At 41.2% G+C, this 16,235-nt stretch overlaps 1 protein-coding gene and 1 non-coding gene across 6 annotated transcripts in view; one reads left to right on the top strand and one right to left on the bottom strand.

Moving 5' to 3' along the window:
• RAPGEF4 (Rap guanine nucleotide exchange factor 4) overlaps nt 1–14,878 on the bottom strand; it is a 273,372-nt gene extending 258,494 nt beyond the window's left edge. For 2 of the 3 annotated variants that reach the window (XM_031451662.2, XM_031451663.2), the window contains exon 1: nt 14,692–14,874. In XM_031451662.2, the coding sequence (XP_031307522.2) occupies nt 14,692–14,756 (65 nt within the window). In that variant the 5' untranslated portion in view covers nt 14,757–14,874. Of the gene's footprint in view, nt 1–14,691 lie in introns of all 3 variants that reach the window. The other variant, XM_064484913.1, reaches the window with a different exon arrangement.
• Nucleotides 14,879–15,031: 153 nt separating this feature from the next.
• LOC116153041 (uncharacterized) overlaps nt 15,032–16,235 on the top strand; it is an 83,522-nt gene continuing 82,318 nt past the window's right edge. For all 3 annotated transcript variants that reach the window (XR_010380608.1, XR_010380610.1, XR_010380609.1), the window contains exons 1-2: nt 15,032–15,157; nt 16,022–16,229. This is a non-coding gene — a transcript (uncharacterized LOC116153041). The remainder of the gene's footprint in view (nt 15,158–16,021; nt 16,230–16,235) is intronic.

The following is a 16,235-nucleotide window of genomic DNA, read 5'->3' as shown; positions in this document are numbered from 1 at the left end:
GCAGGGTGTGTGTGCCTATTGTCAGTGCTCAGCTGCAAGCTCTCACAAACCCAGGGGAGAGAAAAGGATGCGGTGGTAGCAACTGCTCACAAGTCCCACCAAGGAGTCGTGCTGCTGTCTCAGATCCTGCTTGAGCACATAAACATCAGTGGGCTTTTTTTTCTTTTCTTTTCTTTTTTTTTTTTTTTGGTTTGTCTTCTTTTCTCCTGTAATTTCCTTTATTATTCATTTTTCATTTTTTTTAAATCTCAATTCATTCAATATAAATCCTACAAGATAAAACTCCCATCAATGAAGTTTCTGCTATATAATTTATAAGTAGAATTCAGCACATAAAATGAATTGTATGGCTGTGTTACTTGTCTTGATTCGAAAGAAATAAATTCAAATGCTATTCTATTTGTAGCAACACTCTTCTGTGGCGGAATTTGACTGCAAAAGTCTTTATAGGCAGGTAAAAAAAATCAATAGTAGGTGAATAAATAAAAGAAAATCAAGGTTAGCCAAACTAAATGGAAAGAAGAGATAATTTTCTAGCATTTTCAAAATCATTTCACCCTATTTTATTTCATTACTCCTCACTTCCCCTTCTCACGAATACCTCTACTCTTTCCCTAAATGAGATGAATGCAACACACAAATTTTAAAGTTATTTCAACTTTTCAATTTTACTACTTTATGATTCTCTTTCAGGTAACCCCCAAAATATCAGGCTTAAGTAATGTCCACTTTTGATTTCTGTGAGCTTCTCTGAGGAACAGTGTCATTGCTTGTTTGTCCCATGGATATTTTGGGTTAGGACTTCTAATGACAGAGGCCAAAAAATATTAACTATCTAAATGCAAAGGGTGTTTTAAAAATGAGCTTTACTTTAACATCCATAATCTGTTGTTTGAATGTTGAATTCTAAAGTGAACCTCTAAAGTTGTTAAGATAAACACCCAATGAAGTGTTGAAAGGGTACAAGCAAAGCAATGGAGATAATGTAAAATTCAACTGAGGAAAAGATAAGGTGCGTTCACAAGCTGATAACACACAGAAGATGGAAGAGCACGGTTGTATCCGATTCCCAGTCAGCCAGCTGGCCTCCACGTTTGGCCGTGTGCTTCAGAGATCTGCCTTATAGATGAAGCTGCCTTATTATACGGTCCCACTGGTATTCTTTGTAACTGCACATTTCTTTATCAGTGGGGGCTCCCCATTTATGCTCTGATGACCCGGATAATTAAACTGGGACTTCTGGTCTAAGTATTTAAATTATTTTCCGTAAATAAAATGTAAATTTTGATTACTGGTTAGACAGCTCTGACTCCACAAATCAGATCTCCAAACGCCACCGAGGAATATTTCTGCTGCATGCGTGGTACCTAACATCAGCACAGACACTTAACAACTCTCAAGTTGTCTTCAATTTTTGATGAAAAAAATGTGTAAGTGTTATTGCCTTATCACGTAACTACTTGATGAGGAAAATATAAGAAACCAATACAAAAACATTATCAAGAGGCAGATGATAGAATAATGATAGAAAAGTTGTTGGAATAATGATAGAAAAGTTGTTTAAGATAGTGAGCAAATCCTCAAGATGAAAAATTGCTAGCGTTTATAGGTATTTAGGACCATTTTCTTGCTCTGCTGCATTTGTCTGGGAGGCCTGTCTTAAGAAACACTGACCCCACAGAGGTACCAGATGAATTCATCACTGATAAAACTAAACAGGCTAAATATGAAACCCAGAAGTCTGCCATTAGGATGGGAATGTTGATACCACTATCAGTCAGCTGTCAGTACCCATGGTCAACAGCGTACATACAGTACCTCTAAATACTCACTTAAATGATGGTACTTTTTCTAATGTATACGGTACTCATGAGTTCTCTGGGGATAGCTTTCTTTTTTCTCAAAAACTATTATAATGAAGAACTAAAGTGAACAGTATTTTAAACATCTTTAAGTAATAATATTTAAAGGATAAACCAAAATTTCAAAGTTCATCCTTTTCACCATTTTCTGAAATTACCTTTGTCTATTACATTAACAAAAGCAATAATATGCTGTAGGTACTGTAAATGAAACACTCAGTTTTTCTCCTTCTTCCCTACCATGGTTCTCTCCTGTGAGTCTCCTTTACTGCTCACACAGGACGCTTCACTTCTGACACTTCTGGTCATGAAATGGAGGGGGTAGTCACCACCACAACAGGCAAGTCTCCAACACCAGCTGGGTGTCCTACAATTTAACCCAATTCTGAGACTATCTACTTGGAGATAGCATCAGATTCACAGGTAAGGGCTCAGTCCCGCAAGACTGTGCCCCCACAACCCCTACTTGACAGTTGCAAGTTCAGTTTATTACCTGTGCTTTTGACCAACCAAGTTATAGATCAGAGGCTCCAACAATCCTCTCCTCAGGTTCGATTAATTAGCTAGAGGGAGTCACAGAACTCAGGGAAACACTTAGATTTACCAGTTTTTAAGGATATGATAAAGGATACAGATGAGAAGCCAGATGAGGAGATACATGGGGCAACATCTGGAAGGATCCCAAGCATAGGAGCTTCTATCTCCATGGAGTTGGGGTGTGTCACCCTCCCGGTGTGGTTATGTTCACCAACCCAGAAGCTCTCTGCACCTCCTACTATCGGGATTTTATCGAGGCTTCCCAACGTAGGCATGATCAATTATTAACTCCATTTGCAGCCCCACTCTCCTCTCTGGAGGATGGGGGTTGGGGAGCTGAAAATTCTAAGCCTCTAATCATGGCTTGGTCTTTCTGGTGACCAGACCCCATCCAGGAGCCATCCAAGAGCCTACCAGGAAGTCGCCTCATTAGAACAAAAGATGCTCCTAGTACTCTTATCACTCAGGAATTTACAAGGGTTTCAGGAACCCTACATCAGGGACAGGGTCAAAGATAAATATTAGGACAACAGATGTTCCTCGTGTTCTTATTACTGAGAAAATTATGAGTTTTAGGAGCTCTGTGTCAGGAACAGGGGGCAGAGACCAATGTATATATTTTACATTGTCTTACAGGTACTTTCTTAAAATAAGGCCATGTAACCAAACAAAAGTGCAGTATCAGATGTATTCAGCCTGTGTCCTCATCACAGGCACTAGCATGACCCATGTTCTCTAAAATACCCCACCCACCTATTTAGGAAAGCATGGATTACACTGATTTAAATTCATACTAGATGATCTCTCCATTCAAGGTCTTTGATCAAATGAACCTCTGCAGAAACCTTCCCATTTTCCCTTGAATACCACCACCCCTCAGTTTCTTTCCCTTTTCTCTACTTTGTTTTCCTTCACTGGTCTTACCACTATCTGACATTGTAGTATAGATTTCTCTGACTCCTTACTCCATCACACAGTATCCTCTTACTTTTGGTTTCAGAGCATTTACTACTACTTAAGTTTTCCTATTTTGCTGACCACTATATTCCTTACTACCTGGAACAATATCCAGCACATAGTAGGTACTCAATAACTAGTTTTTTGAAGGACTGACTGAATTAATTAATGTCTTCACAATTAATATTTAAATTCATGAGATCAGGGACCATGCCAATTTTTCTTACTAAACTATCCCCAGCAAGAATGTCTGGCACATGGGAAGTAGAGAGTAAAATATCTGAATGAATGAATGAAAGAATGAACAGTAGGAAAGGAGATGACTAAGACTATATCCTTTTCCTGCAGCACATCTGGGTGGAGGAAGGAGGAAAAGAGCATGAGACAAGGAGAAAGACTGAAAAAGTGGAGAGACAAAAGGTGTGGCAAGGGACACTGGAGACAGAACTTGCTTATACCCAAAGTTTGTTTAAAGAAAACATCTAAGATTGAAGAACTCAACTTTTTCTGGAATATGTTCAATAAGTAGCCAATCAATGACTAGAAGACTAAGGCTGCCAGAGCCTGAACACAGGCAAGACATTAATGCCTTCATCTGAGGTTTAAACAGAATTGAAATGTCATCTACAATATCAAGAATCAAATGATTAAGTTCCAAGTAATGTCCACTGACCATCAAAGGTCTTTTCAGTTTGCTTCAACATCTCTAACAATTCAGCCTTTTCTAAAGGGTCTTTAAAAATTATTTTCCCATTTAATTAAATAAAAGAAAGGTTCTTGAACTTTTAACCAATGTATAGGTAATAATTCTACTGAGCAAGTCATCTTATTTAATATACTTACATTTTACGATCTTACTCCATAGAACGGTTTTCAGAAAATTAAATTACTCATTTCAAGAATGCGTCAGTGCAATTAACACACGTTCCTTTGTTTCCATGGTAACAATCATAGGGGACATGCTCTGTACCATAACCTGGACTCTTGACCACCATTTGTCTGTGTGTTTGAAAGGCACCAAAATTCCTCCTTAAGAATACACCCTTACCCCCCACATCTTCACAGAGAAGGACTAGACCACCATTCAGACATATATCCTTGTTTGGCTATCAAATGAGGATGTAATTTTCCTCCAGTTTGGCTGAGTCCGAAGTCATATAACTCTTCACCTAACCAACAGTACAGAATAACAGCACTCCAGGTATCTACTGGAAAATATTACTTCAAAGTCATTGCTACCCAATTTTATTATCAATAGCTCAGATGTGAAAAACAGTAATTATGGAGAACTTTCTGAAAGAGAAGTAACCCATCCATTTCTAAAACAGTCTAAAATCTATCCTGGGATTGAATTTGACCATCAAAAAGTTGTATATTGTATTTCCCCCCAGGAGAAATATTCTCCTATAATGTCCCTTTGGCATTATGCTCTCAAGATATACTGAGAGCCCTATGAAGCCCATTGCTGAACTCAGTTAGGGTGTTGTAGAGGATTTTGTTTATCACACTGTACAGTACCTTATCCATGAAGTTGAGGAGGTCAACAGGTCCCAGTATTTCCTATGCTTACTTAGCATATTAATAGCTTGATTAATTATTCTTCTCTGGCAGAAATAGTTTTCATTTGTAAACACTGAACAATGAAATAACTGTGCTTCCTTCTTTGTGCTGACCATGAGAAATTATAACTTAAATGCTCTATTATAAAAGAAGAAATGTTTAAAATTAATTATCTAAGTTTCCATTTTAAGAAGCCAGAAAAAGAGAGTAAGTTAAGCTGAAGGTAAGTACAATAAAGGGGGGCGGGGGGAGCAGAAATCAATGAATTTCTCAAACAGTAGAGAAAATCAACTAGAAACTGGTTCTTTTAAAAGATTAAGAAAATTGAGACGCTCCAAGCAAGACACACCAAGAAAAGAGGGCAGACACAAATTACTAATATGAGATATAAAAGAGGGAACATCACTACATATAACCTGAGGGCATTGAAAGGATAAAAAGGGAATACTAGGAACAACTCTATGCCAATAAATTTGATGTCTTGGATGAAATGGACAAACTCCTTGAAACAACTTATCAAACCGACACAAAAAGAACTAGAAAACCTGAGTAGTCTTCTATCTATTAAAGAGACTAAATTTGTCATCAAAAAGTTTCCCACAAAGAATAGTCCTGTATCTATAAAACACTTTAAGAAGAAATAACATCAATATTATATTGCTTTTAAAAAATAGAGGAAATAAAAAACATAGAGGAAAAAGAAATGTCTCCTGGTTAAGGGAAGTCCATTCTCACCCCTTCTGTTTCACTTTGTCCTGGAAATCATGTCCATGCAATAAAGCAAAAAACAATAATAATAATAAATAAATAATAAAAGACATAAAGATCAGAAAGAATAAGTAAAACAGCCAGTATTCACAGACAATAAGATTGTCTACATAAAAAATTCTGAGGAATCTACAGAACAATCTCTGAAACTGAATTACTTGCCCAAAGTTACACCATTAATAAAATCAAAACTGGAATTTGAACCAAAACAGTCTGGCTCCCAAACTCTTAACCCCTACGCTATGCTTTCTACTTAGGGAAGATCATGCAGCTACACTTGCATTAGTCCACAGATCTCAACACAGCCACTACAGTAAGTCTTGGTAGCCTCATTTGATGGTTTGGAAACACAGGTTCAGAAATATAAACAACTTCACCGAGATTGCATGGCTAGAGGGTGGAGGTGACAGAATTTGAATCCAGGTCTGGCTGATCCTAAAATAAAGCAGATTTGAAAATATCATGTTTTCCAGATTGGAACAAGGAAGCAATGAGATGATCTAGATGCAGATGATATGGCCCTAAAATAAAGCAGTAGAAAATAAAGGCCAAGAGAAGAACTGGTGACTGGTTAGGTGTAACAAGGGACGTAGCAAACGGAAGACACAGGTAATGTCAAAGTTTTGAGGACGAGAGTGGTCATGTCATTAATAAAATAGAAAGTAAGGAGGAGAAACTAATGGAGAAGAAAGTTAGGGAAGATGAAGTCAGTTTTAGACAAGCCGAGAATCAGCTTGTTAGGTTGGGGACAGTTTTCACAGCAAACGATAGAAAATCTAACAGAGTAGTTTCTAGAAATAGGGTGTGTTTTTTCTTCACAAAGCAAAAAACTCTGAAGGTAGGCAACTACTGACCTAACTTCAGCAGCTGAACAAAGTCAGAACTGGAGTCTGTTTCTCCTGGTCCTTCCTTCTGGGATTACAATGTGATTCCCACAGGCCCAGACCTCAGGCAGTAATTCCAGGCAGGGGAAGAGAATAGAGCGGTGTCAAATACGTCTGTACCTTTCATTAGTAAAGCAAAGCTTTCCCAGAATCCTCTAGCAGACTTTTGCTATGTCTTATTGGCCAGAAGTGTGTCACAGGGCACCTATGTCACAGGGAGGCTGGGAAAATAAGTGTTTTGTTTTCTCTATCAAAGGTAGGTGAAGGAAAGCAATATCTGCCCCCAAATATTAATGGGGTATTTGATGTGGGACTATCCAAAGGAGACAAAAATGCATCTGGTCCAGAAGATAAGCCAAGGATAGAGAGTGTTAAGTAGTCTGCATAATTAGAGCACAGGAAATGAACAGGTGCTCCAAGAAAGAGAGTGCAAGAAAAGGAAAGAGAGCAGTAACAGCACTTTGTTTTTCTGTTCACGCAGGGGAAGCAAGCGATGCACATGGATGCAGCTGAGTAAACACGGCACCCAGGTACCTCCACTCCAGCCAGTAGAATTGTTTGCTTTCCTATGTTTGGCTGGGACTTTCTCTGTCATCCTCCCCACCCAGTTAGTTCCATCCTCTTTCTCTTTCCTCAGTCTCTCAGCATTCCCAAGACGGTCTCTTCACTCTCTTTCCCTCAACTGTGAACTGAAGGTCCTGGAGGGAAAATTCACTCTTTGCTGCCACTGTTCAGGCGCATAAAGATGGATTTAAACCTAACTAAGTAAACTTAGCCGTGTTGCTGGTGGGAAGGGGGAACAGGATAAGAAGCAGTTACTCTGGAAGGGCTACAAAATCTTATAAACTCTTGGAAATTCAAACTAAAAGGGATCTGCCAATCCCACCCTCATTGGAAGAGCCAGAGGTCTATTTGGGGGACCCCAAACTAAGACAAGGAGGTAGAATTTGCTTTGCTGTGCAACACTCGTCCTCTAATGACTCTCCAGACTCCCAGGCTGTGTTTAGGAGTCCAGGCTGCAGGGCCAAGGGTGTGATGGACTGGGAAGCTTCCTCTCAGGCCCACTGCCCTGTGAGCACACCATCCCCCATGTGCCTCCAGTCTGAGGGAGTCCAGCTCTGGCTGAATCTTTCCTTTCCTAAATCCTAAAAGGGCAGGTAGAATCAGCACCACAGAATTTAACCCTGATCACATATCAGGGTATGTTGTCCTCTAATTGCTCCACACGTTATGTCATGGCTCCTACATTTTGGAGCTACAATGAGATGTCCCTCAAGAAGTTGTAGATAAGATAGGCCCAAGCTGGAAAACAGTACACAGGTATCTCAAAAAACTAAAAATAGACTTATCCTATGATCCAACAATCCCACTCCTGGGCATATATCTGGAGGGAACTCTAATTTGAAAAGATACATGCACCCCAATATTCATAGCAGCACTATTTACAACAGCCAAGACATGGAAACAACCTAAATGTCCATCAACAGATGACTGGATAAAGAAATTGGTATATTTAAACAATGGAATACTACTCAGCTATAAAAAATAATAAAATAATGCCATTTGCAGCAACATGGGTGGACCTGGAGATTGTCATTCTAAGTAAAGTAAGCTAGAAAGAAAACAAAAATACCATATGATATCACTTATATGTGGAATCTAAAAAAAAAAAAGACACAAATGAATCTATTTACAAAACAGAAACAAACTCACAATCAGAAAACAAACTCATGATTACCAGTGGGGAAAGGAGATGGGAAGGGATAAAATGGGAGTTCAAGATTTGCAGATACTAACTACTATATAGAAAATAGGTAAACAACAACTTTATACTGTATAGCACAGGGAACTATATTCAATATCTCGTAGTAACCTATAATGAAAAAGACCATGAAAAGGAACATATGTATGTATATATATGACTGAAACATTATGCTGTACACCAGAAACTGACACAACATGGTAAACTGACAATATTTCAATAAAAAAGTCACTAAATAAAATTATATATATACAAGAGAAAAAAAAAAAGGACAGTGGGCGAGCACTGAGGGGAGGGTATATAGCTCAGTGGTAGACTGTGTGCTTAGCATGCACAAGGTCCTGGGTTCCATCCCCAATACCTCTATTAATAAATAAACAAAAATAAATAAACCTAATTACCTCTCCCCCTCAAAAAATGGAAACAAAAAGACAGTGGCCAACCATTAAAGTTTAAAAAAAAATGTTGCTAACATCACAAAAAGATCACTTGACATTATGTAACTCATAAAGTAAGTATATAACACTTCTGTGAAGGATTGTTGCCCAAAAAATCGTATCTAAATCCTATCAAGCTCTAGATCAAATATCAATTTACAGGTAATACAGGGGACAAAGGGACATATTAAAAGACACCATGTAGATATACTTAAAATTCAGACTGCAAAAAGTTACCTGTTTCTTCAACAAATTTATTACAAGGAAGAAAAAGAGACAGCTAAAGGGAGAACCCAGAAATTAAAAAAGACCTAGGGACATATTAACTAAATACAGCTTATTTGGATCCTAATACAAGCAAACTGCAAAAAAGAAAAAGTTATGAGATAAACATAGAAATTTGAACTCTGAGTAGCTATATTAAGGGAACTAATGTCAAATTTTAAAATGTGTGAAAACACTATTTTTAATAAAGTCCTTAGCTTTTAGAGATATATACTGAAATATTTACAGATAATATTACATGAAACTTGCATCCAAATAATCCTGGGGTAGTGCGGGACAAGTGAGGGTATAAATAAAACAAGAGTAGCTGTGAGTTGAGACTGTTGGAGGGAGAAGAGGTGGGACAAAAAAATTATTATACTATTCTTTCTTCTTTTTGTATAGTTTGACATTTTCCATAATAACTTTTAAAAAATAATAGAGTAGAATAGAGCTATGCCATGTCATTTTTTTCCAAAAAGTGTTCACATCAGCCAAGAAGATGAAGAAGGAGCAGCAGAAGCAGATGCTGATGGTGCCCGGCCAAGCCCTTCTTAAGGCAAAGGGGGCCAGTGCGAGGACTTGCCTGCAAGGTTGCAGAGGCTACTCCATCCAAAGGAAGAGGATGCCTCTGGCTATCTCATCCTGATCCCAGAAGTACTTCCTACAATCAGGGCACTGCACTGAAGCTGGAGATAAAAAAATAAAGACAGTACAGAGACTGGCATCAAGGGGCACACAAACAGAAGTAAACAGGCAACTGTGATGAAGTCTGACTCGTGTTACTACATTGTTGGACAGAGGGTGCTATGCGAGTACACAGGATGCTCCTCTAACTGGGAGAGGTGACAGGCAGACTGTCCTGAAGGACTCCCAGAACTGTCTTCTGATTATAATTCAATTCCTGGGCTCTGTCGCTCTAGGAAGATAATGAGCTGGCCAGAAGTTGTAAGTGTCCTGATCTCCTGGCAGCTTTGCTTCTCTTTGTAAATGCATAGCATGGCCTTCTAATAACAACTGGGTTTCCATACAGCTTGCCTAGAGAAGGAATACATTAGCCAAAGTCAGTATCCACTTCTCTGATGTTGTTTTCAAATTAATGAACTGTCTTTCTGGGTTTTACAGTCTCTGAGAGTTTGGTGCCTATGTATCTGTCCTTGAAAAATGTATTAATTCTTGATGTGCTGACAAATCAGGATTCCAAGATTGCAAGACCAGCCCTGAGCCCTGGGCAAGGTCATCCCTTGGGACCTGCCTGGGTAGGCACCATGCTTCTCCAGTGACAGCCTTCTGCTCTGCATGCTTCTTTGATCTTCTACATTCCTCAAGGCTGGGACCGTGTCTGATGCTTCTTTATAATCTGAGTCATCCTCTCTCATCATGTCTGCTATGAAGCATTCTGGCTTTTAACAAATTTGTTCCTTGGTTTCTTTCACTCTCATTCAGCCCCATCGAAATAGCTAACTCACCATCTATTTGGGGATCAAGTCAGATGCAAAGACACTGTGTAAGAGGCAGTTTTTAAATGAATCATTATTAAATTTTTAAATTCCTTGGCTGTTTTGAAACACATCCATACCATGTTAACTTCATTTTCTATTTCTATGATCGCCAGTGGTCCTCAAATAAGCCAATCAACCAAAGACCTCCCTCCACCTTATACTTCTACCAAAGAACAAGAAACCAAATACTGTGAACTCCTTCCCAAAGCCTTCTTTCATCTCCTTCTTCCCCTCTTTCTTTCATCTCCAGTGGTTTCTTAGTCAATTGCTTAGATTCTTTCACCAGTAAACGGGGGATGGCAAACTTTTCTTCAAAGATCCACTCAGTAAACACTTTAAACTCTGTGGGCCACTCCGCTGGTCGCAGCTACTCAGCCCTGCCACTGTCGTATGAAAGCAGCCACAGGCAATATGTAACCAAATGAGCATGGCTGTGTTCCAATAAAACTTTGCTTATGGATACTGAAATTTGACTTTCATATAAATTTCATGGGTCACAAAATATTAATCTTCTTGTGGTTTATTTCCAACCATTCAAAAATGTAAAAACCATTCTCAGCTTAGGAGACACACAAGCAGCTGCCAGATGTGGCTATCATTCGCCAACTCTTGCTCCAGAGTGATGAATACTGGCAGTGATTCACTACATGTGGTCCCTTCATAACACTCCCTTCCCAACCATGAGAATTTCGACCTATAATGGTTCTTAAATCCAGAGGTGGCAAAACTCAAAATCTTATGAGAACAGTATTTTCACTAATATTAAAAAATGATCAGCACATTTTTAAAAAGGCATTGTAAAGGCATTTTTTAAAAGGCATTTAAGATTTTTAAAAGGCATTTTAAAAAAGCATTTAAGATACATATCTTAAATCCCAAATAGTGGGGTACTATGTAATATGTTTCTAGTTACCATCCCTGCTCAGAAAAAAACGGTAAGGTCATCAAGATGTGCTAAGTTTGTTTTGCTTTAGCAATATTGTCTGCTGAGACTTTTTTTCAATGTATTTTTATCCATCCAAATGTTCAATGTCTTTCTGATTTTAAGATTAATATTCGTACACTCTCATCTTCTTGGTCCCACCATAGGCCAAGAACTTGGACGCTTGATCCATAAAAATCTCTGGATTTTCTTTCTTCAACCTAATCCACATATCTACATATTTTTAACCCCCTCCCCACATGTAAGCTTATATAGCTTTATAAGTCTATAGCAACTTCCTAGGCACATTGAGTGAACATTTCTAAGGGATTATTTTCCTCGTTCTATTTTATTAGTTTCAACTTTCATTACACGTTTCTCCACTCATGCAGACTTTCTACTTTAACTCCCCTTTTTACTTCCAACCCCTCAGTTGCTCTTTGTCTGACTGTCCACAGCAGTTGTTACCTGCATGACGCATATATCTACGCTACATTTCCCAGCTATGGTAAAGGTCCCAGCATCATTTCCCCAAACAGGACATCAGGGTTCAGTGTACCATTTTCTCTTTGTTTATGTGTGTGCTTGAAAATGTCCATAATCAAAAGTTTTAGAAAAACAGTGCATGTGTTCCTATAATCTAGATGTGGTCACAAGAGGAATCTGTGGATGAGAAGAAATCAGCATATTTCTATGCCACATCTGTGTGTCTTTGTTCACACTGCTCCCTCTGCCTGGCATGTGCTCCCAGAATTCTCTGCCTGATAAAGTTCCCCTCAACCTCCAAGGTCCAGGCAGGAACCAGTGGGAAGCACCCCTGTCAGAGCTGAGGACTCTCTCCCCCAAAGCATTTCATATATCTCCATTAAAGCACTTATCATTGCACTGTGGTTAGTTGTTTATGCAGCTGTCCCACCTCCATCTGCCCACCCCAGAAGTCAATAAGCAAATCACATCTTCCTTTTTCCTGCATCTCTAGTGCCCAACACAGTGCGTAGAATAGAGCATCAAGATGGCACTTCTCAGAAATATCAAGGGTGGTTGTCCCAGAAGGCATGACTTCAGGGGGCTTCCCCAGACAACTTCCATCAGCACCCTTAATCTTCCTCCTCCCCTAAAAAATTAACACACAACCTAAGTAAAAATTCAGCTTCAAAACAAGTACCTTGAGGCCCTCTTACAGTGAGCTTGTCACTCTTAAACTCTTCTTCAAAGGAATTCTAGCAACAACACTGTGGAAAATGCAAGGTTCTCTTAACACCACAAAATAAAATATTCACATGGCACCTCACAGTACTCAAAGTACTTTCACGCTTTTTTTTTTTTTTCTCATTTGGTCCAGTAATCCTTGGTAAGACAGATAGTTTTATCCTCATTTTTCAGACGCTCAAAGAAATAAAAGTGACATGTCCAAGATCAGAGCTGGTGACGGCTCTGGGCCTAAAACCCTTAATTTATTGATCTGTCTACTCTCCTGCACTCCAGGAACACTAGGCCCAGGATCTATGCAGGATTCCACCCCAACTCCACCCCAGGAGATTTTTACCCATTATGAATGGTGGTACTAGATTAGACTGTGGCACTGTGTTCTAAAAATCCATTCCAAACAAAATCATTTGGGCAAATACACATTATGAAAAGAGTCAAATACATTCCACTTGAGTCAGAAATGCTCTATGATTTTTGCTATAAGTACTTAAGGGTTGCCAGTGAATTACTGACTGTTCAAAAAATGACATTCCACGCATTTCTGCAAAAAGAAATATGCAGCCTATTATCTAAAAAATTCACTCATGATGAAGCACTACTATTTATAAGTTAAGTACAAGAGCTTGATTTTCTCTTTTTTGATAATTCATCTTTCCTAAACTATTAAATTTAGATTACTTATAATATTAGCAGGCTCCTCACTTATATGAGCTCCTAATTCTTCTATATAATTCCATGTGATTTAACCATCACTTCAATTCTCTATTTATTGCATGCATCTCTTCTAATATTAGTACATATCTTCTTAGACGTAAATAGGGCACTGCCTGCCAAAAAATTTTGCTACTGTGTGGTAACTGAAAGTAAAAATTATTTCTCAGATATATTAAGTTATTCAAATGAGCCACATTTAGCTTCTCTCAAATTACTTAATTTTTTTCAACAAAGGCCTATAATAGTAATGTATGCAGAGCACGTCACACTTAAGATTTTCAAGTTTGATCTGGTTATGAATCTGCTAATTGTAAAAATTTCAATATGGCAGAGAGCAAAATATTTCACACAAATGCAAACAGAGATGCCATGCAGATAGCTGCAAGACATGAATCACTGCCCTGCTGCATCAAACTCGAAAATCAGAGGCAGTTCACTCTCCAAGATTTCTTACCCAGTTTTTAGAAGTTCAGATGCATCACCTTTTAATCAGGGTAATAAACTATAATTGCTAACATACTGTGTAATGTTTACTGCTAAACCCACAATCTGGACAGACAGAAAATTATGCTGTCAGAGCCTGGAAACAACTGCAGTCCGCTGTGACACACAGCAGCCTCCTTACACAGGGCTGTCTTTGGGACTTAAAAACGCTCTACGGTTTGAATTTTTTAGAGTAAGGGTCTTTTCCTTAGAGGCTAAGACGAAAACAGTCTCCCGCGTGACCTTCCTAACACAGACCTTGAACAAGCGACTGCGGGGGCAGAAGCTGAGAATTTCAGAAGGCACTTGACAGCTCCACTGGGTCCTTCACACTTGGCTCTCAGGAACAACAACAACAAAAGCATGTTACTCTGCACCTGCCTCTCCTCTCACCCTTCTTAAAACTTAAATTACATTTACCCCTAAGGGTCTGAACAGCCGGAAGAAGGTAGGAATTTATTCCTCTGTCCCGAGATGCCGAGGAAAATAACCCCCCACCCAATTTTTAGTTTTTGAAGGAACCAATGCAGAGCCGGGAGTCTGAGGGGGGCGGGGGCAGAGGGCGAGGAGACTGTGAGGGAGGGACGGAGTGGGGGGCTGGAGGGGCTCCCCACACTGCGCCGCAATTTCTCCACCACGTGTGAAAATCTCGTGCACCGGGCGCCCCATGAGAGGCCGGGGTCTGTGTTCCCTGGTCCAGGGCGCGGACCCTCCGCCTCCTCCCCGCTAGGGAACCCTCCTTCCGCGGCCCCGGCGGGCGTCCCCGCGGGCGTCTCCGGGCAGGAGCAGCGCGCAGAGCCCCCGCCGCCGGGGAGCCCTTCCCCGGCTACCTTTTATCCAGGCAGGCGATCCACTCGGTGGAGGAGGAAGAATGGGCAGCGTGCGCAGCGACCATGTTGGGCAGCGGAGCTCGGTGTCCCCCGGCTGCGGCGACCTCCCGCGCTCCTTCAGCCTTCGCCTCGTCTCCGCCTCTCCCGCCGCGCGGACCCGCTCCTCCCCGCCCGCCTCGCGCCCAGCGCGGCGGCTACGCGCCCGCCCTCCCAGCGGCCTGCCGGGCGGGGGGCCGGCGAGGGAGGGGACCCGAGGGGCGGGACGCGGGGACCGCGCTGCACTGCGGCGCCTGGGGGGTGGGGAGGCCCGCGGTCCCGCCCGCTGCGGGGAGGGGGCTGAAGGCGACCCCGGGTGGCCAGCCACCTGCGATGCGACAGGTGGCTTCTACGTCTGGGGGAGACCAGGGCCCCACCCCTCACCTCCCGGCCTCTGAAGCGTGCAGAGAGGGAAAGCGCAGCGGCAGGGGTGAGGGTGGGGGTTGGGGGACGGGGGGGCGGGTGTCAGTGTCTATATATTTTTCATACAGCAAATACCACTAAAATGGCTGCTGCCTCTCTGTTTCCTTAGAAACCCATTAGTCTTCCTCAGCAGCTGTCAAAACTTGCCGGTGGTTTCTTGCTCACCTTTCCTGTTTCCCCTTTAAAAAGGGATGAAGCGGAGAGCCAGCCTGGCCTGGGCTGGCAACAGCCACAGTGGTCTCTGAGTTTGGTATCCAGGGGACAGTTTCTCCTGAAGGGTGAGGGAGTGCTGGGGTGGAATGCAAGACAGTGCAGGCATGATTGGAAGCCGGAGGGGAGGCCAGTGGGCCAGGATGGTGACCAGTGGTGACTGGGGAGTTGACAAACCAAAGTCTCTGTCCTTGGACTTTGGACATACTTCCATCACCTGCTTTAAAACAAACAAACAAACAAAAAACCTACAAACTACACACAATTAAGAATAGGGAGTAGTGGGGCCACAGCAGAACTGAGGTTTGGTTTGGGGGGGCCAAGATCTTACCTCACTTAGGGTGACGAGTGGCTGGCCCCACATGCCCTTCTTCCCACGGCTTGAGTATCCGATGGGTGGTCACTACGCCTGTCTCTGGTAGTTGTTCAGAACAAATGACGTGCCAAGAATTTGTTGGGTTATACTCTGCCAAAAATCATATTACGCACCGATGGTTGTTTAGGAATTTGGGGACAAGTTAAATCTTCTGGACTACTACCAAGCAGTGTTTTGATATTTATAGTGTGTATTTGGGAATAGATAGTGGGGAAAGAGACGTAGCATTGCTAACCTCACTGTTTTTATTTTTCTCTCGATCCCTCCCCTCGCTCCCCTGCTCAGAGGAGATTCAAGGAGACTGGAAAGCGTGAAACAGCAGGCGCGTTTTGGCATGCTTTCATGATAAAAACTCGGAAGAATCTGCCACTTCCCCTCTGCTCCACAGCCAAGATCTGGTTTCAGACCTGCCACTGTTCCCTCAGCAACACCTCCCTGCTCAGTGCTTGTCCCCCAGGTGACCTCCATCTCGTTGATTTCAACCATGTTGAAGGTAAAT

Source organism: Camelus dromedarius, chromosome 4 (genome assembly GCF_036321535.1).
Source record: "Camelus dromedarius isolate mCamDro1 chromosome 4, mCamDro1.pat, whole genome shotgun sequence".
NCBI classification, from domain to species: domain Eukaryota; kingdom Metazoa; phylum Chordata; class Mammalia; order Artiodactyla; family Camelidae; genus Camelus; species Camelus dromedarius.
This window is presented reverse-complemented; position numbering and strand designations above follow the sequence as displayed.